Source organism: Myodes glareolus, chromosome 1, assembly GCF_982192425.1.
Source record: "Myodes glareolus chromosome 1, mMyoGla1.1, whole genome shotgun sequence".
Classification (NCBI taxonomy): domain Eukaryota; kingdom Metazoa; phylum Chordata; class Mammalia; order Rodentia; family Cricetidae; genus Myodes; species Myodes glareolus.
Window position 1 is genome coordinate 128346973 of NC_142026.1, and position 26419 is coordinate 128373391.

A 26419-nucleotide genomic window follows, 5' to 3' on the forward strand; every position below is an offset into this window, starting at 1 on the left:
AAAGTGCATTTTTTCTCTCTCTTTTTTTTTTTTTTCTTAAAGCCCCAGCTTTCTCTTTCTGGGCCCGGCGGCGGCGGCGGTTGAACCCGGAGCGACGCCGGCGTGCGGCGCGTGTCGCCAGCCATGGCCGAGTCCCCGGCGTTTCTCTCTGCTCAGGAAGTGGGGTGCGTCTCGCTTTTTCTCTTGCGCACTTCTGAGTTGAAGCCGGGTTGTGGCGGGGGGAAGCTGTGGACGGTTAGGGGCGCCCAACCCTGTGAGGCTGAGAGTTCGAGTCCCGCGTTGGCTGGGAAGGAGCCGGCACGCCGCACTCGCCTGCCTCAGGACCTGCCGTGTAGTTTCGTCCGTGCTGTTGCGTATTGCCAGCGCTACGGAACCTGAGGCAGGAGGATTGCTGCAAGTTGAGGCCAGCTCGCTCTAGTAATGAGTTCAAGACCACCGGGGATACATTAGGGAAAGCCTGTCTCAAAATAAACCAGCGAGGAGGAATAGCCCTGTCGGGGCTAAAATTTAGGACTCGTATACTTCTGGTTTGGGTTAAACTAATACTCTCACAAAATTTAAAAATGCTTTAAATCCGTATGTATGTCCGGGTGTGTATATGTGTGAGCGCACCGTTATTCTCAATGGCGGTTAGAGAGCAGCCCCGTGGAGTTCGTTGTTTTTCATTTTCCTTTAACCTTCATAGACGTCCGAGGAATTTAGAACTCAGGCGTCCAGATTTACCTAGTGCCATCTCGCTGGTCCCCAAAATAAATACTTTTTATTTGTTGTTCACTAGTGGAAGCCTACAAGTCTCATATTTAGTTTTCTTCTACGTACTTGGCATGGTGGTGGTGGTGGTGGGGAGGGTGATAGAGAAGTAAGGCTTTCCAGGCATCTCCAGAAAGGGCTGCCGCTTTCTGTTTCTGCTGCGTTAGAAAGTCCACGTGGAGATCAGGTCCCTCTCCCCATCTCCTTGACAGTAGTACTGATGGCTAAACATGCAGTTCTGGTCCTAGGAAGCAGGTTCAGAGCTTCCCGGAGACTCAGAGTCTAAGGAAGCCTTCTGAAGAAATGCTTATGCGCAATAGTTTAAAAAACCAGAATAAGGCGCTTGAGTTTGCAGAAAATAAAATTGATTTAATTCAACAGAGATGATTTGGGCAGAGAAACTGACCAGCTCAGCCCTGTACCCTGTGTTAAACAGTTAGTGCTTCAGGAGCCAGGCAGAGGGCTCAGCCATCAAGAGCAAGTCCTGCTCTTGCACGGACCCAGGTCTGGTTCCCAGAACCCAGCTAACTATAATTCCTGCTCTAGACCCCTGGCCCCGCAGGCACGTGCGTATACCCCCTCCCCACAACTAAAAGTGATAAGAATGGGATTTCATGTCCTTAAACTATCAATCCTCCTGCCTCTAGGATCACAGTGGGCGCCACTGTGTTTTACCTGTGCTAGGGCTTCATTCATACACTCCTGCAAGACGAACGCTCTGCCAGCTGAGAACGTTCGCAGACCCGTATCTTCATAAAGCCGATAAAACTGGTTTGCCTTTAATAGTTGTATACAAAGGAATTTGAATCCAAATGAGGTGTTCCAGAAACTTGGGCATGTCTTCTAGTGTTAAAGATGCATGTGTGACTTTCCGATGCTAGTGTCATATGTGACTCTCTCTTCTAGGTCATTTGCATATCTTACAATTAAGGACAGAACACCGCAGATCCTAACCAAGGCTATTGATACATTGCATCGACATAAAAGTGAATTTTTTGAAAAACATGGAGAGGTAAGAATTATGTCTCAGCTTTAGTTTTGTGTTACTTCATGAGAATTAGAGTATTCGTGGAAGGTCGCAGCTCACATGTAAACATTGTTATCTGGGCACATACATACCTGCTTTTCTGTGTGTTGAGGTGGGGCAGCAGCCTCTGGGTTAAATGTGCTGTGTGCTTACTGTTTAGTCTCATGAAACGTTATGGACTCCTCGTCTTGTTTTCTGTTGTAAATGAATTGCTGACTTCTCTGAAGAGAAGCTGGTGGTGCGGGAGAATTGTCTGTATTCTGTCAATCATATTTTAATAAAACGCTGATTGGCCAGGCAGGCAGTATAGGTGGGAAAACCAGACAGGAAGTAGAGGTGATGCAATGAGAACAGGAAAATTCTGGGAAGCAGGGAGGTTCCTCAGCCACTCCTGCGCAGACCACCGAAGAGACAGCATGTACCCTGCCCAGCTGAGAAAGGTACGGAGTCATGTGCTAACGTAGATAAGGATAATGGGGTAACATAAGTTATAAGAGTTAACAAGAAGCCTGACCTAATGGGCCAATCAGCTTTATAACTTATAGAGATCTCTGTGTGATTGGTTTTCTTTGGGGTCTGCCGACTTGTTGGGGTGCCGGGCGGGATAGATACCCCAACAAGCCGTTTTAGGTTTCAGACCCAGCTGTGTTACAGGACTTTGCTTTTCTAACCTGAGATCTTGATCAAGTGCAAAACTCACAGTGGAGGGTGGTGTGAATTATGATTGATTGTTGCTCAGTGTGATTAAAAGATTTGCTGATTGGAGTAGAATAAGACTTTAAAAGCCGCCTTGCCTGTTCATTCAACGGGTGAGGAAAAAGCCTAAATAATTACGTTATTGTCAATCAAAGCCTTTGAACCTATGGCTCCAGTAATCTTCAGATTGCTCAGTGTGCTGTAGATGGCTGCATAGACTACACCAGCTCCAGCTTCTTTTCCTTCCTTCCCATCTGTCTCTTTTGAGACAGCTTTTGAGTTTGCTAAAGGTCTTGAATGTTTGGATTACAGGTGTGGGCCACCACGTACAGATTAAACACTATTGAGAATGAATTTGGGGCCCCTCCCCTCCTTTTCACCCAGGACCTCTGCATGCTAGGCAAGGACTATACCAGCTGAGCTGCATGCCAGGGCTGTGCATTTCTTGAACGTGTGGAGCAGTGGTTAGTGATATCTTTCTTTCTCTCTTTTTTTATTGGCTGAGTTGAAATGGAGCAAAGCTTCACACAGGTATTTTGAGTATGTAGAATTGTTTTTTTTTAAAAAATCATCTATGTTATGTGTATGGGTGCTTGGTCTCTTGGATGTTTGTGTACCACATACATGCTATGGTCATGAAGGTTAGAAGAGGGTATCACATCCCCACCCAGGAAATGATGTTACAGATGGTTCCATGTGGGTGATGGAACCACACCCAGGTGCTCAGTAGCAGCAGTGAGTGCCCTTAACATCTGAGCCTCCTCTCCGGCCCCATTGTTGTATTTTTTCCATATAAATTCTGGTATACTACAGGATCATCTTTTCTTCCCCCAACCCCCCTCTCTTCTTGAGACTAATTAGGCTGGCCTTGAACTTGGATTCTTCTGCCTCTGTTTCTTGGATAGGGCTAGAGGCTTATACCACCATACCCCTCTGCCTGTTATTCCTTATTGCTGACATCCAGCTCATCTTGAACACTGATATTTGAGTAGATGAATTTTGTAAATGGAGACTGCTTGTTCATTTCTGGCTGCCCAGACCTGAATAATTACACAGGAATCATATTAATTACAACACTGCTTGGTCTATTAGCTCACACTTCTTTTTAACTAACTCTTACATCTCAAATCAACCCATCTCCGTTAATTAGTGTATCATCACAAGGCTGTGGCTTACTGACAAGGTTCTGGAACATCTTTCTCCTTCAACAGCTACAAGGTGTCTCCCTGACTCCTCCTACTCTCTCTCTCTATCTCTGTTCAGATTTTCTACCTGGCTTTACTCTGCTAAGCCATTGGCTGAAACAGCTTTATTAACCAATGGTAATAAAACATATTCATAGCTTACAGCGGGGAATCCCACATCATGTTCCCAGTGTTTTATCCTATAGATGCAACCTCATTTTGGTGGGTGTACATATTTACTTAAGCATAAATGAACCAAATTTAAGTACTTTGCTTAAATATTGACTTCTTTACTTAGCACAAATTACCATAGGTCTTTGCCTTATGTGCTCATTGTGAGAGGTGGCCATTCTGGTTAAGCCTTTGCCTTATGTGCTCATTATGAGAGGTGGCCATTCTGGTTAAGCATGAGAAAGCATGGTCTGTTGTTGATGTAACCCTGTTCCATTTCACTGTGCGGGGGGCAGCACAGTCTTAAAGCACTGCGTGAGTAGAGTTAGCTCCTGGTGGCCTTCCTGTCACCTCTTCAGGACGCCCATACTTTTAGACTCTTCTTTGGCTCTATGAGCAATGCTATGTTCTCGAGGGAGTTCTGTTCCCATTTGGTTCTCAAAAGCCCACTCTTAGACTACCTGGTTGGGTAGATGTCGAGTCTCTTGGTGATGGCACCAGGCCATCTGTCTCTGACTCTGAACACAGTGTCTGGTACACACAGGACTCAGAAAAATGTTTGAACTGGAGTGAAACAAGAAAAGAAACAGGAATTGATGTTGCAGGATATTTGTTTATGCAAAGATGTGTTGTTGTTTAATTATACAAAGATATGTTGTATTTTTTTATGTTGTGGAATATTTGCTTAACTATGTAAAGATGTGTTGCAGTTGTTTATGTTGCAGAATCTTTAACTATGTAATAATGTGTTGCTATTTTACCTTGCCTGCCTAAGGTCCCTGATTGGTCTAATAAAAAAAACTGACCGGCCAATAGCAAGGGAGGAGATGTGGTTGGACTTTTTCCGTCCCATCCGCCAGCTCACAAATAACCACACCGAGACTTCCTACTGTGAAAGCTCGGCCAGTGGCTTAGACTTGTTCCTAACTAGCTCTTACAACTTAACTTGCCTTGTTTTTATTAATTTACTGTCTGTCTTGTGGCTTTATTATCTTTACTCTGCTCGTCTCCTTTCTTCTTAGTGTTCTCTCTGTCCTGAAAAATCCTGCCTTGCTATTGGCCATTTAGCTTTTTATTAAACCAATCATAATGACATATTTTCACACAGTGTAAAAAATACTCCACAGCAATAATGCTTATAGTCTTATACAAATCTCAGCTGGGGCCCAGGTTTGGTGGTGCATATTTTTAATCCCAGTGATTGGAAGGCAGAGGCAGGTTGATCTCTGTGAGTTCAAAGCTAGGCTGGCCACATGATGAATTTCAGTTCAGCCAGAGCTACACAATGAGACCCTGTCCCCAAGCAAACTAATAGAATCTCAATAAACTTGTCCTTAACTAATCAGTTCAAATTAGCGACCTTAGAGACTTGCAGGTGGCAAGTTCCTCTTTAGTAAGGGAGGATGAGCCGGAGAGATGACTCACTGATGAGGACCACTTGCTCCTTAATCATGAGGAACAGATCCTACTTGATAAAACAAAAAAGATCTGGTTGTGGGTGTAGTGTAGTGGTTGAGTGCCTGCCAAGCATGTATGAAGTACTGGCTTCCATTCTGAGCAGAGAGAGGAGGGGAGTGAGGATGGGCTGGCAGGGAGATGGAATTGAAGAGTGGGGCTTTTTAATAATGATACTATAGAAACCCTCGGTCAAGCTTGATGATTTTTCCTCTATGTAACCCAGGCTGGCCTCAAACTCTCGATACAACCATGCTTGGTCTTGGTCCTTGTGCTTCAGCCTCACAAGTGCTGGAATTAAGGGGAGTGCCTGCTTCAGCTGTCTTGATTTCCATAGGACATGCATCTTGCTGGTGTAGAGTTATGGCACTGTATTGTGATCCCGTCTTGTGTCTCCTCTCTGATGGGTCACAGGGTCAAGGCATCTGCCACTGACCTGGGACTTAGTAGGGAGCAAGGATATAGACTGGAGAGCTGCAGGGTGGGGGTGGGGTATCTCAGGAAGTCCAGGTTTCTTTTCTAGTCCTGTCAGCAGGAGGTGTGAGGGAGGTGTGCGAGTGGGAAGGTCCAGGGGTCCAGGGGTCCTTTCTAGTCCTGTCAGAGGGAGGTGTGCAAGTGGGAAGCTACAGGGCTGGTAGTGGTTCCCTTCTCTCGGTGCGGTATGCTGCTCAACCTTCTAAAAAATGCTCAGAGGCCAGATCTTAGAAAATAAGAAATTTTAAGTCATACCAAGGCCAAGATCATATGAAAGGCAAAATGTAATGTCTATAAGATCATATAAAAGACGAAATGCAGGTTTAAAATACTGTGTTTTTCTGTCTTCACTGTAAAGATATACTACCCTCAAGAAATATGCACAGATGTGTGCACCCACAAACACAGCCAAATTTTCTCTTTGTCCTTTTGTACTTTCACAGGAAGGAGTGGAAGCTGAAAAGAAAGCCATCTCTCTTCTTTCTAAATTACGGAATGAATTACAGACAGATAAGCCAATTATCCCTTTGGTTGATAATTGTGTTGATGCTGACATATGGAATCAGTACCTGGAATATCAGCGGAGTCTGTTAAATGAAAGCGATGGGGAGCCACGCTGGTTCTTCTCGCCCTGGTTGTTTGTAGAGTGCTACATGTATCGGAGGATTCATGAAGCCATGATCCAGAGGCAAGTTTACAGCTATTGGGATAACAGATGTTTAGTAATCAGTGATTACTTTTGAATAGTTCAGCAGGGGCCAGCCAAATGGCTCAACAGGTAAGGAGCTTGCTGCCAAAAGCGAGGGACCCACATAGTGGAAGGAGAGAACTGACTCCTGGAAGTTGTCCTCTGATCTGACTTCCATGGGCATGACATGTGTGCACCCCTCAATAAATGACTTCTGTGGGCATGCCATGCCATGTGTGCACCCCTCAATAAATGAATTCCATAGGCATACCATGTCATGTGTGTGCCCCTCAATAAATGAATTCCATAGGCGTGCCACGTCGTGTGTGCACCCCTCAATAAATGACTTCCATAGGTGTGCCATGCCATGTGTGTGCCCCTCAATAACTAAGTATAAAGAAAATAATTCAGCAAATAGTAAGAATAATGTTTGGACATTTCCACAAATGATTGAATAATATGATCTTAGTAAAGATTTTGTGTCTGGGTGTGTGTATGAGCACACATGCCATGCATGCGTGTAGAGTCAGAAGACAGCTTATAGGAATCAGTTCTGTCGTTACGCCTTTACACCCAGCCTTACAAATTCTTACAAAAGACCTCTACAGTAAAAACAGATTTTACTGAGTAAAAAAATCGTTAATTTGAAATGATTACATAAAACAATTTAAGATGAATGTGTGTTGTGGTGCATGCCTTTAACCACAACACTTGCCTTTAATCACAACAGAGGTAGGTAAATCTCTGTGAGTTCAAGGCCAGCCTGGTTTACACAATGAGTTCCAGCCGGGGCTGCATAGTGAGACTTTTTTTTTTTTTTAAATTAAAGTAGAACAAAGAAAGCAAATGCTTTATTTATAACAAGAATGTGCTTAGTCACTTTTCTCATTGTTGTGGCTGGGCACTTGCAGGAAGCAACTTATGAGGAGGGTATTATCTGGTTGCACTACAAAAGCATGCATCTGCTCATGGCCAGGAAGGTGTGCGGCATGAGAGGGCGGTGCAGGTAGCTGGTCACATCTGTAGTCAGGAGCAGGGAATGATGGAGTGATGGAGCTGGAGCTCAGCTCACTTTCTCCTTTTCCTGCAGCCCAGGGGATGGTGTTGCCCACATTTAGGATGGGTCTGCCCAACTCAGTTGACCTGATATAGATAATCTCTCACAGACTTGTTCAGAGAGCTGCCTCTAAGATCAATATAAGTCATTACAAATAATATATCAGAACGTATTACATATAAGGAACCACCAAAATAGGGACTCTTGTCACAAACTGTCTTAATCTTTGTTTTCTTTTTGTTTTAAAGATTTATACATGTTTTTATATGCAGTACTTCCATGCACATGCATATTTTTATGTGTATATGTACAACATGTGTGTTGTGTGTATATATGCACTACTTGTGTGTTTGTGTGTGTTTATATGCACTATTTGCATGTGTATGTGTGTATATCACTGCCTGTATGTGTGTATGCATGTACTACTTTCTTATGTATGTGTGTGCATTACTTAACTGTGTGTGTGTGTACTACTTGAGCATATATGTGTGTGCTTCCTACTTGAGTGTGTGTGTATGCACTACTTGTATGTGTATGTGTGTATATTATACTTGAGTGTGTAGGTGTGTGTATACACTACTTTGTATGTGTTCACTAGAGGGTATATGTGCATATGCACTACTTGAGTGTGTATGTGTGTGTGCTTACTACTTGAGTGTATAGGTGTATGCTGGTACTACTTGCACACTGGTGCCAGCTCAGTCTGGAGAGAGTCAGATTCGCTGGAACTGGAGTTCCAAGAGGTTGTAAGTCACCTGCTATGGGTGCTAGGAGCAGAACCTGGGTCCTCTGGAAGAACAGAAGTGCTCTTAAACACTGTATTTCTCCAGCCCTAGTATTTTGTTTTTAATGACTAGAGAAAAGTCTAAATATTCCAAAAAAAATCCTTTCGTAGATCATTTATTCTGTTCACTTTTTCTTTAAAAATCCCAACGTGCATCTGGTTCGCAGTGCAGGAGAAAAGGCCTTGGGAATTATCCTTTTATTTTTCAGGTTCCAAAAATACAAGTTTGATCTAAGAGGAATCCTTCAGCACCTGTTTCTAAACACAGCACAGGATGATCAAAGTGTAGATTACAGCTCACGCCTGTAATTGTAGCTCTTGGGAAACTGAGGCAAGAAGAATGTATGTTTGAGTACAGCCTGGGTTATATAGTATGTTCCAGTTTATCCTTGACTTGGAAACCCTGTTGAAGGAAAGAAAAGAAAAAAAAAGGAAGGAAGAAATGAATGAATCAAGTCAATACTAATTATAAAATAAATTCATTTTAGGAAATAATATAACTTTGAGTCTAGGATTTTTTTTCCTTTCTTAATTTTTATATTTTCAAGCATAGGAATGTGTTGATTTTGCCAAACAGATACATTCTAAAATTCTGTTTCGTCTTTCAGAGACAACTATCTGACCTGTGTTAGTTTTACCTCCTTTCAGGCTATTTATTGATTGAAGATATACACATTTTCTCCCCCATCTTGAGACATGGTCTCATTATCTTTGAACTCACATAGCCCAGGCTGGCTTCAAAATGACCGTCTTCCTGTCTCAGTCTCTCAAATGCTGGAGTCACAGGTGTGTACCACCACACTTGGCTCCTAAGTTTCCTTTAAATTAAGCAATATATATATTTATGACAGGCTTCCTCCACTGACTGTTGCATTGGTGGGATTTATCCAATATGGGATTTTTATGAAGAACAAAGCTAACAAACATTTTTATATATGTGTATATATGCATTAAAAATAACTTCCTTAATTATATATAAACATATATGTGCATATATCTATATATTTACAATAATTTAACTTTATTTTATGTGCATTGGTGTTAAGGTATCAGATCTCCTGGAACTGGAGTTGCAGACAGTTGTAAGTCACCATGTGAGAGTTGGAAATTGAACCCAGGTCCTCTGGAAGAACAGTCAGGGCTCTTAACTGTTAAACCATCTCTTCTGCCCCCATAACATGGATACTTTTTAAAGATACATTTTATTTTATTCGTGTGTATGTGTGTTTTGTCTGCATGTATGCGTATGCCCCAGTTGGGTGGCTAGTGCTCACAGAGGCCAGAAGAAGGCATCAGATCCCCTTGAACTGGAGTCACAGATAGTTAGGAGCTGCTGTGTGGGTGCTCAGAATTGAATCTGGGTTCTCTGGAGAAGTAACTAGTGCTCTTAACCACTGAGCCCATCTTTTTGCATATTCTGACATGTTTCTGATGAACATACACGTGTGTTTCTGTTAGGACTATATGTACATGTATTGACTCAGAGCATGTGCCCATATATAGCGTCACTAGATTCTGAAGTAATGAGTGTTCTAAAATGAGAAACCGTACATATCTATGTGACATTTGCTCTCTGAAGCATAAGCAATAATTCATTTCATTCATACATGTTCATACAATGTATTGTATCCATCATACAATGAACATTCAGCAATGTTCATACATGAGCTGTGACTTTAATGAATGACTGTTAATTTAAACACATGAACATGGGTTGCCAGACTTTTCTGTGGAGGGTTAGATAGTGTTTTAGCTTTGTGTCTCTGTCATAGGGACACAACCTTGCCACCATGATGTGCTAGCAGCCGTAGCGCACAGGTCAGCAAGTGTTACAGTTATAACCTCGGTTGCCGACACTGAGCTTCCAGTTCTATGGGGCACAAAATATGGCACACCCCGCCCTCTCCTTCTCTCCCATTAAGTCGAGGCTGGCTGCCTAGAAATCATTATGACTCCCAGGTTGTCCCCAGACTCAAGGGCATCCTCCTGACTCAGCCTTCTAAGCACTGGGCTCATGAACATAGGCTACTACTGCTTCTCTGTGCCTCACTGTTAACAGTTTTTGGTTTGTGGGACAAACCCGACACGTCTCAGCGGGGTCTGTGGACTCTGGTTAGCTGTCCCCCACATTTGAACTTGTGTATCCAAATGGCCTCTGGCCTTCTAAATCACCTTGAGGGACTGACTGATTTCAGTAACACTGTCATTGCTAAAAAATATGTTTAAATTCTTTAAATTTATTCCAGAGCCCATTTCCAGTCCTTAAAAGGGAAAATAAGCTTTGTTATTTTTGAGTCACTCCTCAAGTTTGTTAATCAAATGTTTTTACTCAGCTTGTTTGTTCCAAACAAACTGAGAATATCAATATATTCTACTGATATTACTGAACGATTTTTTTTTTTTTTCGAGACAGGATCTCTCTGTGTAGCCCTGGCTGTCCTGTAACTTACTCTATAGACCAGGTTGGCTTTAAACTCACAGAGATTCACCTGCCTCTGCCTCCCAAGTGCTGGGATTAAAGGTGTGCGCCCCCACTGCCCAGCAACCGAGTGACTTGCCTGTTGCTGAAAGTAAACTGTTGAGAGATCCAGGGTCACTGACAGGGTGTTTAATAATATGCCACAGGTTCGGAAGAGAGTTCCCAAAGAGGAGCTGCCGAGTGCTCTGGCAGTGACAGCGCCCTTGGAATAGAGGTCAGAAGGATCAGCCTTCACCTGGTACGTCATTTTAAAAACATACTCTTGCCTGGTGCCGTGGCTTATGCCTGTAATCCCAGCACTCTGCAAATTGAAGCAGGAGGATTGCCTTGAGTTCTAGGCCAGCCTAGAATACAGAGTGGGAACCTGTCTCAAAAATAAAATAAGTCAGGCAGTGGTGGTGCGTGCCTTTAATCCCAGCACTCGAGAGGTAGAGGAAGGCGGATATCTGAGTTTGAGGCCAGCCTGGTCTACAAAGCGAGTTCCAGTACAGCCAGAACTGTTTTATAGAGAAACCTGGTTTTGAAAAAAGCACCCCTCCCCCACCAAACAAACAAACAAACAAAAAACAACAAATAAAAAAAGTCATTACATAAAGCCCTGTGTGATTTTTAACCTAACGTGGATGGCCTGTGAAAAATGTCAATTGTGAACGTCAGCTAATCAGGATGTCTTTTCAGTTCCTGAACAGCAGTCATTTCGTACTTATATCTTGTTAGTTGTTTTCTCACATAACTTCTCATGAAGCCGACAGAGCCACAACACAAACCACACCTTTGATCAGAAGTAACCGGGGAGTGAAATTTGATACACTCCAAATCTGCGTGAATGACCGCTTGTTGTTTGCTGGTATGTACAGGAGTATTGTGTTTTCCTCAGGTGCTCGGCTCCAGCTGTCTGCGTGATGACTGTGGCATTCCGGAGTGTGTTTACTCCACGTAGGGTGTGAAAGGATCTAACATAGTTACCCTGTAACCTCGTTTCCCGCTCCCGTTTGTGTCTGCTGGGTAAATGATTGTAGACACAGTCACAATAATTGCTAGCTAGTTCTAGTAAAATAGTTTGAGGAGTTTGAGTATTGTTTTATTTTCTTTGAGATAAGCTCTCACTATGAAACCCTGGTTGGCCTGTATTTGCTCTGCACACCAGGCTAGCTCAACCTGCCTTGCCTCTGCTGTACCAGGATTAAAGGTGTGCACCAGCAGCCATGCCGGCCCAGAGATTTATTTTTGTATGGTTGAATTTGTTGGTGCGGTGTCTACTATCTGAAGTGCTGGTTGTCAAGGTGGTAATGTATTCCTCCCGTTAGGGAGCTGCCGTCACCCAAGTGAAGGTTTGTTGTTGTTCTTTCAAAAGGAAGGACTCATGTAAATGCTTCACTCATGTGTTCTCCCACCTCAGCCCTCCCATCCATGACTTCGATGTGTTTAAAGAAAGCAAAGAGGAGAACTTCTTTGAGTCACAGGAGTCTGTCGATGCCCTGTGTCTGCACTTGCAGCAACTGAGACCAGCCAGAGACCTCAGTGAAGACCGGCGGAAGGAGGAGTTTCTTAGACTTCTGCAGGTATGTGGATGGTTTTTATATTCAGTCTGCAAACAGTGCTGTGGGCATTAGTTTATACAAATGTCTATTAGTTTACGCAGATATTTATACATCAGTGACACCTGTATTATGATTATGTTTTTGGCTACTTTTCTTTCTTTTATTTGGTGTTTTGTCTCTGAACTGTCCTTTATGTTAGCCTGAGATTTAAAAAGAAAGAGAACACCGCACATCAGCACATTCCTGTGTGCAGCTCACTCTGTCAGGAGATAGTTCTTTTTGCTGCGTCCTTTGTCCCATAAGTAGACCAGACCCTAAAGGGACAGGAGGTGCTGTCTGCTGGCTCTGACTCAGATGCTGTCCACATGGCTCCTGTTCCCCCTAGACAAGGCCAGCATTGTCTTCTTGTATTGCCACCATGAGCAAGCGATTTCTGTCCCAAGAGCAGTCTGAAGTTGTTTTAGTCTACAGGGAGCAACGATCTGTCTTCAAAGCATATAGCTCTGTGACTGTTCACACAAATAATTTTGGACCTTTTATGCCAAGTGCTTTCCTAGACATAAGCAGCCATAATTTTCTGTTTTTTGTTTTGAGACAGAGTGTCACTCTGTAGCCCAGAATGGTAATTCATGTAGTGCAGAGGAGCCTGAAACCCAACAGCCATCCTCCTGCCTCATCCTCTTGAGTGCTGGAATTACAAGTGGGAGTTACCATTCCCGGCCTAGGACTTGGTGACCTGAGCTGGGATGAAAGGCATGTGCAGGGCCTGAAGGCCTCATCTCAGCTGGAGACTTTGTCACATAGCCACTGTATGCGTTTTGTTGGAGCACAGTTAACATTTTTATGTTGGCTGTGGTAACTTTGCAGGGTAACTCTAACCCCTAGAGCTGGTGATTATTACAGAGACCCCGTGGCCCATGGCCATTTTTGTGGCTGTGCTGGGGTTGAACTCAGGCCCTTAAATATGCCAGGCAAGTGCTGTAACCCTGAGCTCACCCCACTGAATGCTTCTATAGTCAAGACTCTGGTGTACATTACACCAGTCCTCAGGTGGGCAGAGAACTCTGTGCTCATTCCATTGCAGAACCTGAACCTTAGGGACATTAATTGCTGGTGATCTGTAATCGAAGGTGTTGGAGTTTGAACACAGGTCTGACTCCGAGCCTTCAGTCCTGGACATGGGATTTTTTTTAGCTTAAAAAAACATAGAATTACATATCATTTTCTTAAAAATAGCATCGAGTATTACTTAAGTATACAGCTAAATAATAAGCAAATGACTGCATAGGGTCTATGGTTAACTTCACCTTGTCGTAAGGGTCAGGTCTTGAGACATCTCTCCATCCAGTTTCCGTTAGCAAACAAATAAAGGAGCTCGTTTAAGACATGCCCTCCTCTCCGAAGGTCACCCAGTCATTCTCGGACATGCCCTCCTGTGGTTGTAGGATCTGTGCAGAGTTACAAAGAAGCAGTGCGATTTGGAGATGTGGAGAAGAAAGGGACTTTGCTTTTCCTCTTGATTTCTGGTTGTAGAATAAATCCCGACCCTCTCTCCCACAGCATCTGATGGCATTTTAATATCTCTGTATCTAAGTAAGGAACATACATACTATTTAGCTTAAAATTTTTATATATTCACTAAAATATCATTGTTTTACCTTAGTACAGCATCACGTAAATACATTCTGTGCCATTGGAGAAAATGTAGGTTTGGTGGACATTTTAGGAATTTTGTAAAGATACTGTGAATGTTTTGGGTGCCTTCCTGTCCAGTGGAGTTTTTCTGGGTTATGTAAAAGAGTAATGGCCTTCTTTTCCCTTTCCATTTCAGATCTCCCTCTGGGGAAATAAGTGTGACTTGTCTCTGTCAGGTGGAGAAAGCAGTTCCCAGAAGACCAATGTCATCAACTCTTTGGAAGGCCTGAAACCCTTCATTCTGATAGATGACACAGAATCTCTTTGGACATTGCTCAGTAAATGCAAGAAGACAGCAGAAACATCCGTAGTTAGAGTAGACATTGTTCTGGATAATTCTGGCTTTGAACTTGTTACAGATCTAGTATTCGCTGACTTCTTGTTATCCTCTGAGTTAGCTACTGAGATTCATTTTCACGGAAAAACTATTCCGTGGTTTGTGTCTGACGTTACTGTGCATGACTTTAGTTGGACGGTTGAACATGTGAGGAGTAGTAACCAGAAGTCCACGTCCGCCTGTGGTGCTGACTGGGCAGACCATGTTAGGATGGGCAGATGGACTTACCACGATCATATATTTTGGACTCTGCCTCACCCTTATTGTGCGATGCCCCAGGTCGCCCCTGATTTGTATACTGAACTACAAAAGGCATGCCTTGTCTTATTCAAGGGGGATTTGAATTACAGGAAGTTGATGAGTGACAGAAAGTGGGAGTTTACCACCCCATTCCATCAGGCCCTGAGTGGCTTCCACCCTGCACCTCTGTGTAGCATAAGAACATTAAAGGCTGAGCTGCAGGTGGGTCTCCAGCCCGGGCAGGCCGAGCAGCTCATGGCTTCTGATCCCCACTGGCTGACTACGGGCAAGTATGGGATATTTCAGTTCGATGGTCCCCTCTGACTGCATAGGAATTCCCAGCTAATCTCCTTTCAGCCCCAGAAAAACAGTGCATGGATCTAGTCCTGCTTCTCATCAGCCAGGGGCAGCCCCATTTCTTAGCTCCTGTGCCACCTCACATGGTAGATGGTGGAACAGTTTCCCCGCTGCCATGTTTGGGAAGACAGGTCTTTAAGTTAGTTACACTCTGCTGGAATTTTAATTTAACTATTCAAGTTAAATGCATACATTTAAGTGGTTTTTAATGAACTCATTTTTAATTGCAAAGAATGCAAAATAAAAGTGAATTCTGCTTCTTAAGTTTGTTAATCTTGTTTTTTTCTTCCTTAAATAGAATGATTATTTAATATTCTAAGAAGACTAAATATTATTTAACTTAGTTTTAGATTTTGCATTAATGGTCTAATGAGCCTTGTAACAGCCCTGCAGGGAAGCATGTCGTGGTGCTCGAACACACAGACAGAATTACCTCAGACCGAACTACCGCCTGCTGTCCTGCATGCATCTAAGGTTTAAAGCCTGTTTCCTTGCCTGACTTGTATTTTGATTGACCTGTGATGTGGGTCAAAGCACAAAGTGGACATTGTGAAACAGCAGTGTCTGACGAAGGACAAGTCCAGCCTGCCTGTTCACAGATTTCCATGCGGAAGTCACCACACAGGTGTCCGGATGAGCACAGCTTCCGTCCACAGTAGCACAAGAGTGTGTCAGGTGGAAAAGCTTGTTCTGCATTCTTTCAGATACCGCCAGTCCGAGCTCATTCTTTCTATTACACATTGTATTGTTCCTGACCTCAGCTGCCAGCGTCTGCAAGTTCATGCTACTTTGTTTTGAAACAAATTGGAAACAAACCAGGAAATGTTTTTGTGTACTGGAATAATAAATGAATTTTACTGAAAAATATCACTGGTTTTGCTTTTCTTTCGGGACAGGTAAAAAGGAGAAGATTGACAATGAGATCTGCATTGTATCTGCAGTGTGTGTTTTGACTGTTACCTAAAGCTGTTGTGAGACCGTGTGACATAAATGAAGTTAGACCCTGCTCTTGTTCAGTCTTGGGATTCTTGCAAGATATTTAAAGCCATCTGGGATGTTCTGCTTCCTCTTCACAGGTCGATTTTAAGCATCAAGTCATTGAAATGCTCAGCAAGTTGTAACTGCAGAACCTGAAGTTCAGAATGAGATGTTTTGATTGGCGTCATGGCAGTGACATGAGCGGTCATACGCCACACTTCACGTTCACTGTTCTGGCGTCCTCTGCTTTTGCTCTGTGGTTTATGAAGAACACACATTGTAGTGTTTGAGAGAGTGGTTCAGCGCCACCCCCTGCAAGGGAGAGCAAGAGAAGAAAGGGCCATCCAGGAGAGTAAATTCAAGATGGAGTTCTTATGGATGCGTAGCAGGAAACGGTGCCTTCCTGTTGGTTGTTTTTTCATCGAGACAGGTTTATTTCTGTGTAGCCTAGGGTGCCCTCGAACTCTCTGTGATCCTCCTGCCTCAGCCTCCCAAGTAGTGGTGAGATTACAGACATGAACTAATGATTCCTGCAGCCCCTCCCCCCAATTTTTTTAGTACTCTATTGCCAAAGTTGGCCTAGAACTCTTTTTGTTTGTTTGTTTGGGATAGTCTCTCTCTGTAGCTCTGGCTGTCCTAAACACTGAGCCAGGCTGACCTTGCTCAGAGATCTACCTGCCTCTGTCTCCTGGCTGGAATTAAAGGCATTCGCCTCCATACCTAGCTAGTCTAGAACTCTTACCTGTAGTGCAGGTTGGTCTCAAACTCATTTTCGTCTGGCCTCAGCCTTCCAAGTGCTAAGATTGCAGGTATATTTGATACGCCCGCTTACCAGTTGATTTTTAAAACAGCTTTGCTGACGTAATTCGAAACGATTTAGTTGAAGTGCACAGTGTTTTAGTGCACACAAGCTTCTGCAATCACCTGTACAACAGACCAGAACAATTGTCACCCCTAAAGAAGATCCAGCACCATGGAGAACACTAAATTCTGTGTATTTGTTTACATATTCTGGGCATTTAATATAAATAGAATAATAAAATGCATGGCCTTTTGTGATTGGCTTCTTTTAAAGGGTCTTTTTGTCGCATGTCTTCAGTACTACCCTTGTGACAGTTGAACAGTACGCCAGTGTATAGGTATACCACATTTGACTCCCCTTGTGACAGGTGAACAGTACTGCAGTGTATAGGTATACCACATTTGACTCCCCTTGTGACACTTGAACAGTACTCCAGTGTATAAGTATACCACATTTGACTCCCCTTGTGACAGTTGAATAGTACGCCAGTGTATAGGTATACCACATTTGACTTGCCCATCAGTGTCCTTTCTCTTTTTTTCTCCCTTGTTTATTTTATTTTAATTTGTTTTCAGATAGGGCTCCCATTGCTCAAGCTGGCATTGAACTTGCTATGCAGCCCAGGATGCAAACTAGTGATCCCCAAGCCTTCACCTTCCAAGTGCTGGGATTACAGTGATGGGCTGGCCCAGAGTTTCCATTTGCTCATTCAGGATGCTGTTGCTATGGCTACTGATGGGCGGATACTGGAGTTTCCTGTTTTCTAGGTAGATATCGAGGAGTGATAGTGCTGGGTCATGTAGTGGCTTGAATGTTTTGATTGACTGCCAGAACTTCCTCAGATGGCACCGCTTCATATTTGCATCAGGGCTCCAGTTGCCCACATCCTTGTTAGCATCCAGCATGGTTGATGGTTTTGATTATATCCATGGTGCTGGGCATTGAGCGAATGATGAACTTACTGACCATATCTATATTTCTTTGGATCATAAGTTTGAGGTGAGTTGGGACTATAGATATTAGAGTTCCAGAACAGCTGAGGCTGCACAGTGAGGCCCTATCTCAACAACAAAAAATCTGACCAGGAGATTATCTTGCCAGATAAAAGATTGGTAAATATTTTCCTGCCATTCTCTAGGTTATCCATTTTACTTGTTTAAAAAATTTTTTTTAAACAGTGTTATATGATTCAGGTTGGCTTGGCACTGGCCATGTAACTCAGATTATGACCTGTAGGGGAAGTTTTTCTTTAGGACTGCATGCTCCCAAATAACCACATGGAGACTTACTAGTATTATAAATGCCCAGCCAATAGCTTAGGCTTGTTATTAACTCGCTCTTACAGCTTAGATTAACCTGTATTTCTTACCTATGCTCTACCACGTGGTTAAACCTTTTTCAGCTCAACGTGTTCTGCTTCTTTGTCTGGCAGCTGGCGACTCTACTCCCCTTCTTCCCCGTGCTCTTTTTATCCACAAGTCCCACCTGACCTCTGCCTGCTCAGCTATTGGCCATTTGGCCCTGTATTAGATCAATGAGAGCAACAAACAGTCACAGTGTACAGAAAGATTAATCCATAACAATGACCTCAAACTTGCAGTCCTCTTGCTTCATCCTCTTGAGTACTGAGATAACAATCTGTATGTCTGGTCAGGCAATGGTGGTGCATGCCTTTAATCCAGCACTCAGGAGGCAGAGACAGATGGATCTCTGAGTTTGAAGCCAGCCTGGTCTACAGAGTGAGTTCTCGACAGCCAAGGCGACACAGAGAAATCCTGTCTTGGAAACCAATCAACAAACAAAAGACAATCTGTATGTCTGTGTGTCTTTCTATTCTCTTAACTTTCTATTAAATATACACATCAGATTGACCTGTAGATGGGTGGGAACACACACACACACACCTAAGGAACGGTTAACGAGGCTCCAGGGTTCAGAAACTCCCAAAGTCAGGGTCAAATTTAAGGAGCAAGGAAGAGTCTGTAGTTGACCAGACTGGACAGATATTGGTACCAGGATGTGGATAGTCGTTGTGATGGACCTGACCATGTTGGTTTGAGGGACGGAGGTGTATTGTAGAAGCTTTTGGAATTTGGGGCTGGAAGTGCCCAGAGCCTAATGAGCTGCTGCAGGAACTTGGAAGGTAAGAATATTCAGAAAAAAAGCAGACGATGGAAGTCTGGCTTGTGACGTTTTAGAGAAACTTGAGAGTTCTTTGAAGACACTTGTCATTTGTGTTTTGAATAAAGAATCTGTAGAAGCAAAACCTTTGCCATCCTGGGACAATGGACGCTGGTCTGCTAGGGCTGAAAACCCAGCTGTGACTGTAAGAGACCAGCATCACTGAGGTGAAATCTGGGATTCACCTCACGGTGAAGAATTCTTTTCACGGTCAGAAGCTGTGGTCCTGAAGGGGCCAAGGCTGTGTCTTGTGCTGGCTGTCAAACTTGCTAACATATAAGAGCCTCCCAGGTGGTTCTGGGTTTGAAGGCATGATGGGGTCACGGAGAGGAGCTGAGGCTTGGCACTGTGAGACGGAGGTGCAGCTTCAGGTGCAGCGGAAACCCCGGGATAGAGAAAGTCATGGAGAGAAGCCGAGGCTTGGCACCAAGTGAGAAGTGAGATTCCTGCAGAGAGACACCACACTTGGAAGGAGGGAGCCTCAGTGAGAAATTGCCTCCATCAGGTGGGCCTGTGGACTTGTCTGTGGGGTATTCTTTTGAATACTAATTGTGGGAAGGCCAGCCCATTGCAGGTAGTGCCTGGCCTGGGCAGGTGGTCCTGAGTTGTATAAACAAGGCAAACTGGTTTTATTAGAGGAGCGAGCCAGGAAGCAGTGTTTCTCCGTGGTTTCTGCTTCAGTTCCTGTCTCCAGGATCCTGCCTGGGCTTTTGCTTGATGATTGGCTGGCTGTGCTTGCGAGCCAAACACTTGCTTCTCCGAGCTGGTTTTGGTCAGTGTTTTATCAAAGCCTCAGAAAAGGCCTTAGGAGCTGTAGACCCAGCACTGGGCAGGTGCAGAGATGTCAGGGGCAGGTCCTAGGCCATTTCATGGGTCAGTTTGAAATAGGTCGAGGGTTAAGGATGGCAGAAACTGTGCTTGAACTGGAGCCTGGGGACACTGGCAACAGTCCTTGACTGGAGCAGTTTTTCTTGGCTGAGGACTTGGGACAGGTGACTGGGTGATTGGTTAATGTGCCTGCCACTGTCGTGGAGTATCACTTTAACTAGGCAAAGATCCGTTACATCTGTTTATGCTGCGACGTGTTACTTTAACTATGTGAAGGCGTGTTACATTGGTTTGTTCTGCATTTGTTTTAATTATGTAAAAATGTCTTGCATTTGTTTCCTCTTGTCTGCCTGAGGCACCTGATTGGTCTAATAGTAGAAGAGGCTGGCGGGCAGAGAGAATAAGTAGGAGGAGAAAGTTAGACTCTGTGGAAGGAAGGGAGTAGAGAAGGAGGGAGAAAGAGAGGGAGATGCCAGGCATAAGATACACAGAGGGAAAGAAAGGTAGAAAACACAAGGCAAAATGCAGGTGAAGAGAAACAGGTTACGTTCTAAGAGCTAGCGAGACAAGATACGGCCGAGCATTCATAACGGAGAAGTCTCCGTGTCATGATTTGGGAGCTGGTTGGCTGCCCAAAAGAAAGCCTTCTACATGCACCTTTCAGTCTCAGAGTATTCCTTCCGGAGTCCAGGTAGGGGGTTCCGCCGCCGGCAAGATATCCCTTCCGGAGTCCAGGCAGGGGTTCCACTGCCGGCGGAACTGGGACTGAATGGCTCGTGTAACTCCGTGCATCGTTAGCGTCATTTTTATTATCTGTTTGTGCCCTCTGCACTGGTCGACAGTGGTTGTTTAAGCCGTTGAACATAATGTGCTACAGCTGCTCTTTCCTGGCATCGAGACTCAAAGCGGCACGACCCAGGTCAAGACTGTAACTTTATGCGATGAGGTCATTTCAAGCTAAGCGTGGCCTGAAGACTGATACTACATATGAGACTAAGCCAGAGCAGGCCCTCTCCTACTTTCGTAGGATGTGGAAGGAGTCTGTTAATGGCACCAACCATGATAATTTTGAGTCTGTCTTATTTTGCTCAATATGATGATCTTCACACCCATTTTCCATTTTTTCCCCTGTGGTTGACTAAAACTTCATTGTATGTTAGCCATGTTTTCCTTACCCATTCCTCTGTGGGTACTTGGTCTTATGGTGTAAGTTGGCTATTCTGAATGTTGGACATTTCTCCCACATATTTATTAGCCCTCAACTCTTTTTTTGTCTTCTTTGAGACAGAGTCTTACCATGTAGCTCTGATTGTCCTAGAACACACCGTGTAGATCAGACTGGCCTCAAATTCACAGAGATCCTTCTGCCTCTGTCTCCTTACTTCCAAGACTGAAGGTATGCATAAGCATGCCCAGCAGCCCTAATAGCATCCTACTGGCCATTAATTCAACACCCAAATTTTGAAAGAGACACATTTAAATCATGATACCATTTCCTATTAATTGTGTGGCCCAAATCATAATGTCAAGAAATTCTGTGAAGCCAGATGTTCTTTCTGGTTTGTTTGGGCTGCATTAATCTCAACAGCAGATTCTATCAGGGAAGCTATAAACACGAAACACATACTAGAATTCTGGTACCCACTTATGGTTGTCAGAATATTGCATCAATGCTGATTTTTTTTCTTCCTTAGTAACCTACAGTCAAAGAACCTCTGTGGTTCTGCAACCCCAGCCCATGCTAAACAGTCCCATCAGAGACCATCCTATTCTCTTTTCCTTCTGCTCTTGCTTTTCGAGGTTCCCATTTCCCTGCTCAGTTTCTTGAGTATTTCTTCACTTCATCTTTAGACTGTCCACAAAATAAGCAAGGGAACGAGTTCATCCTGAAGATACTTCTCGCAGGTGGATTGCAGGAGTTGCCCACCTCCTGGGACAGCCAAGGCCTGCGTCTTTGGTGACTTCAGTTCTGCTGGAATTTAATACAAAATTTAGGCACAAGGAGGAGATCTGTTAGTGCAGTGGAGTGGCTGGATTGTGCACAGAGATTTCAGCGAGAAAGGCTAGCAAAACATGATTTTCATTTTGGCTGCAAACATTCTTGTGTTTTCAACTTTAAAAAGACTGCAGTGGAGCCAGCCATCTGCCATGGTGACCAGGGCAAACATAGTATAGAGGTGCCTGTCCTTATCCACTTTGGGGACTTAATTCCTGCATAGATTGCTTGCAACAACATATTACAAAGATTTGTCACTAGGCAGACTGGAAACTGAAATTCAGGAAGAGGAAAAATATCAGAAAACAGTTACATTGTGGAAAAATCTTTCTATGAACAAGAAATAGCTTCTCATTCTCACAGCCTCTGCTTGAATGTTCCACATAGTAAATTAACGGAAAGGAATACCATAAACTTCCCCTAATGTATTAATTGTGGATGTAACAAGTGATTTTTTTTAAAAACACAATTGAGTGGACTTGTTGGCATACAAAAGAGTTCCACGATAGTCCAGAATAGAGTATAACAAAGCTTTATTTATTTGGGGATAAACTCACAGAAAGAGTAGTGATTCACAGTCCTTCGTGTGCACTGGAACCGAATCCAGCAGTTAAGAGGCCTGCACACACTTTTATCTTCATTTATAGTACAAGAGACCATGTCCACAGTGGGCTGATATCTTAAAGGCTGTTGACTGAAGAAGTTCCCACAGTACCTCCCCCTTTTGTCTAAATAAGAGAGTTCTAAGCCTAATACAAAGCTATATACAATAAGAATAAATATCAAGTGTATTGTCCAGGGAAAAGAAGAGGCAAAAACATATATAAAAATTAGAATTACAAGCAGCATGAGCAAGATCAAACAAATAACATATGCTAAATGTTTCAATAGTTATTCTATCCTAAGGAGTCTAAGTCTTATATTAAAAATAGCTTGGCTAAGTCATGAGAAGAAAGTAACTATGGCCATCTAGTCAGCCCTATCAAAGACCTGAGAAGGGAATAATATTACTTGAGTAAACAGGAAGTACAATCAAGTAACTTCCAAAAGGTTCAAGAAATGACTACCTGGCAATCACCCAAAGTCTCATTTGTAACGTTGGGGTAACCAACTTTGGCTGAGGCCTAGAGTAACTGACAGACCATTTTCAGAGGCAGAAAATTTTGAAAAACTGTCTGGCCCTGTCTTGACAAAGGTTGGCAGTCTTTTTGTTGTCTCCTGCTGTCCAGTCTGGACGCTGTACATTTTGACAGTGGTTGAGGCAGGGGTAGTTCTTTGCCCAAAGGTTAGTTTTGTCAAGAAGAAAACAAGCTCCAAGTGGAGTGTCTTCAGTGCCCAACATTCTCTCCAGAATACATCAGTGCTCCCAGGAGCAATTGTGTCTCACGTCAACAGAATCCTAAGTTATTTAAAGACCATATTCTACAATTCTTTGAAGTGTTTGAAGATTACCTATCTGTGCAGAATACAATCTCTCTGCATCTAAAGAACCTGAGTAGTCTAACTCAGTCTAAGTAGACTTCATATTAAGAAATTAAATAATCTTTAAACAACTGTGCAGCAAATGAAGACCTCAAAATGTAAACAATGTATAAGTATCTTGGTCAGAGGTAGAAATGTATAGTGCACTATGGTAAATATATACAAAATATCTTAAGCGGAGGTAGGAACATGCATGCCTGCAATATGAGAAAAATAACTTGGCATAGGTGTACAAATATTGTAAACAGAAATAGGAGCATATTCAATATAACAAATATAATTTAAATTTGTATCAATATATACCAATGTAAATTGTCTATAAACAATAACTCATAAATAATCTCACTATTACTTACTATTATTATTAGTGTGCTTAAGCTCACATTAATCTACCTGTTATCCCATCCCATCCATTCCCCTTTATTTATTTTTTTTCAAGAGAGATCCCTGAGTTTACTTCATTTCTACCCCCCAACCCTATACCAGTTTTAACCACCCCCTAAAAGATGTCCCTAACCCTGACGACAAACTTTGTTGGGAGAGGGGACATCATTTTCTAGAATTACTTTTAGTTGCCATGGGGGCAATGCTATTTCTATGGGATCCTCTAAAAACTAAAATAATGGTTAAGTTTCAGGATTACTTTCTGGTATAATTGCAGATTACTTTCTGGTATAATTGCAGATAGTCTCTGAGTAGTTGGTAGGGTTTTTCTATTGGGCACCATTTTGTACTTGGAGACAGCTCATTTATTTCTCATCAGCACAAACCTGAATAATCACAAAGAAACTATATTTATTACAACATTGTTTGGCCGATGACTCAGGAATATTTATAGCTAGCTCTTACATCTTAAATTAACTTGTTTCTATTAATCTGTGTATTACCATGAGGCTGTGACTTACTGGAAAGATTCAGGGTGTCTTCCTCCTTAGGCAGCTACGTGGCATCTCTCTGACTCTACCTACTCTATATCTATGTTCTAATTTCCCACCTGGCTTTACTCTGCTAAGCCATTGACAGAAAGAGCTTCTTTATAAACCAATGGAATAAAACATATTCACAGAATACAGAGGGAAATCCCACATCACCAATTTAAAGGAATAATTTTTCTGCACTATCTCCATTTAAAAAGACATAAATGGAGCTAGGCAGTGGTGGCACACACCTTTAATCCCAGCACTTAGGAGGCAGAGACAGGTGGATCTCTGACTTTGAGGCCAACTTGGTCTCCATAGGAAGTTTCAGGACAGCCAGGGCTACACAGAGAAATCCTGTCTTGAAAACCACACACACACAAAAAGACACATCTGAGAGGTGGTGGTGCACGCCTTTAGCCCCAGCACTCAGGAGGCAGAGGCAGGCGGATCTCTGTGAGTTCGAGGCCAGCCTGGTCTACAGAGTGAGTTCCAGGACAGACTCCAAAGCTACAGAGAAACCCTGTCTCAAAAAACAAAGCAAACAAAAGAAGACAGAAATTGGGTTTGATGCATCTCTAACTCAGGGACTCTTGCATTGGTGTTCGAGAGGGTCAGTGGGGAGCATTCAAGTGCAATGGTTTATAAACTGCTGGGGGGGGGGAGTCTATACTTTAAATATCCTCTAATTAAACTGTAGTGTTCCAGACCTCAGCGCAAGCAGTCGTGTCATGTCAGATGACAGTTCCTTCAGCTGTCCTTCAGTGCTCACTGTGTCTCAGTCAGAACCGTAGGTCCATTCTGAAATCGATTTAAAGTCTTCAAACATTTATTTGGAGAAATCTAAATTACTGTACAAAAGCAGCTAAAAATCTTATTTTTGTCCCATTTTCTCTTCATATTTCTTTTCTTCCCTTTCATGAAGTTGTTGAAAAGAACAGCTGGGTTTGTTTGGATTCCTATCTATTTATCTGTTTGGTGCTAGCGCTAGACTCCAAGGCCTTTTTGCTCACACAAAACACACTGTGCCACTGAGTCACATCCCTAGCCCTTCCCACCTTACACATTGCGGGGACAGATTATAGTGTGTTTTTCTTTTTATCTTGATTCTCAATAGAAATGCTTTCCTTAATGCTCTCAAATGAATCTTTAAAATAAATGATTTTTTTTTTTTGAGATAGGGTTTCTCTCTGTAGTTCTAACTGTCCTGGAACTCACTCTGTAGACCAGACTGGCCTCAAACATAGAGATTCACCTGTCTCTGTCTTCCAAGTGCTGAGATTAAAGGTATGTACCACCACTACCCAGCAAATGAAAGATTCTTATGTATGCATATAAACTAAGTCATTAGTTTTTGTTTGTTTGAGGTAGGGTCTTCCTATGTAACCCTTTGTGGCCTGTAACTGTCTATGTAGCTCAGGATGTCCTTAAGATTATAATAATCTTCCTGTCTCGGCCTCCCAAGTACTGGGATTATAAGTGTGTGCCACTAACCCTGGTATAAAGTTTTTGTGTTGTTTGTTTTTTTTATAAAAACCAAGAAAGCCAGGCCTGGTGGTACATTTTTGTGACCTCATCATGTGGGAAGCACTAGAATGACCACAAGTTCAAGATCAGCCTGGACAATACCGCAGGATCTTGTCTCGAAAAACAAAACCAAAGTTGAAGGAATCCCAAATAGGGGTGCGTACCTACAAGTACAGCATCTGGGAAGGGCAGGCAGGACCGTCAGGAGTTTGGAAGTTAGTCTGGACTAATGGTGAGTTCCAAGCCAGCCTGGGTGCTATGAGACACTGTCTCACAAATGATATAAGTCCGTTAAAAAAAAAAAAAAAAGAACATGAAGAAGGAAATCAAAGTATGAAAAACCCCCAATGGAATGGTTTTCCTATTTAGAACCTAGAACCAAACTACGTCCATATTCCCAAATTTTGCTTATAAATATTCTTTTACATTTAAAGGGGGATATGATATAGATATGAATAATTTGCATTGGTATGGATTTTAAGGTCAATTTTGTTATATGTGTATATATTTCTGATTTTGATTGTGTAGTTCATATAAAAATGTAATGTATAATTAAAAATGTAGGTTGTTAATGGATAATCATCGATAATAGTCAAGCTTGTAGTAACGTTAGTCTGATTTTCTAGAAACGCATAGATATATTTCAGATGGACATTCATATCTTTCAAAGACTACAGAACATGGCATTTAATGTCTTAATAACTTAGGACTTTTCATGACAATGAGACATGTCTGCTCCTGGCAGCATCACTCTACTTCAAGAGGAAGATGGG

At 42.8% G+C, this 26419-nt stretch overlaps 1 protein-coding gene across 1 annotated transcript; it reads left to right on the plus strand.

Moving 5' to 3' along the window:
* Positions 1-12: 12 nt before the first annotated feature.
* Dcph1 (damage control phosphatase 1) lies at positions 13-15802 on the plus strand. Its single transcript, XM_048419835.3, has 5 exons — positions 13-164; positions 1657-1762; positions 6201-6445; positions 12165-12327; positions 14138-15802. Exons 1-5 carry the CDS (start codon positions 124-126, stop codon positions 14900-14902), a joined length of 1320 nt encoding a protein of 439 aa, XP_048275792.3. The 5' UTR covers positions 13-123; the 3' UTR covers positions 14903-15802.
* Positions 15803-26419: the final 10617 nt, after the last annotated feature.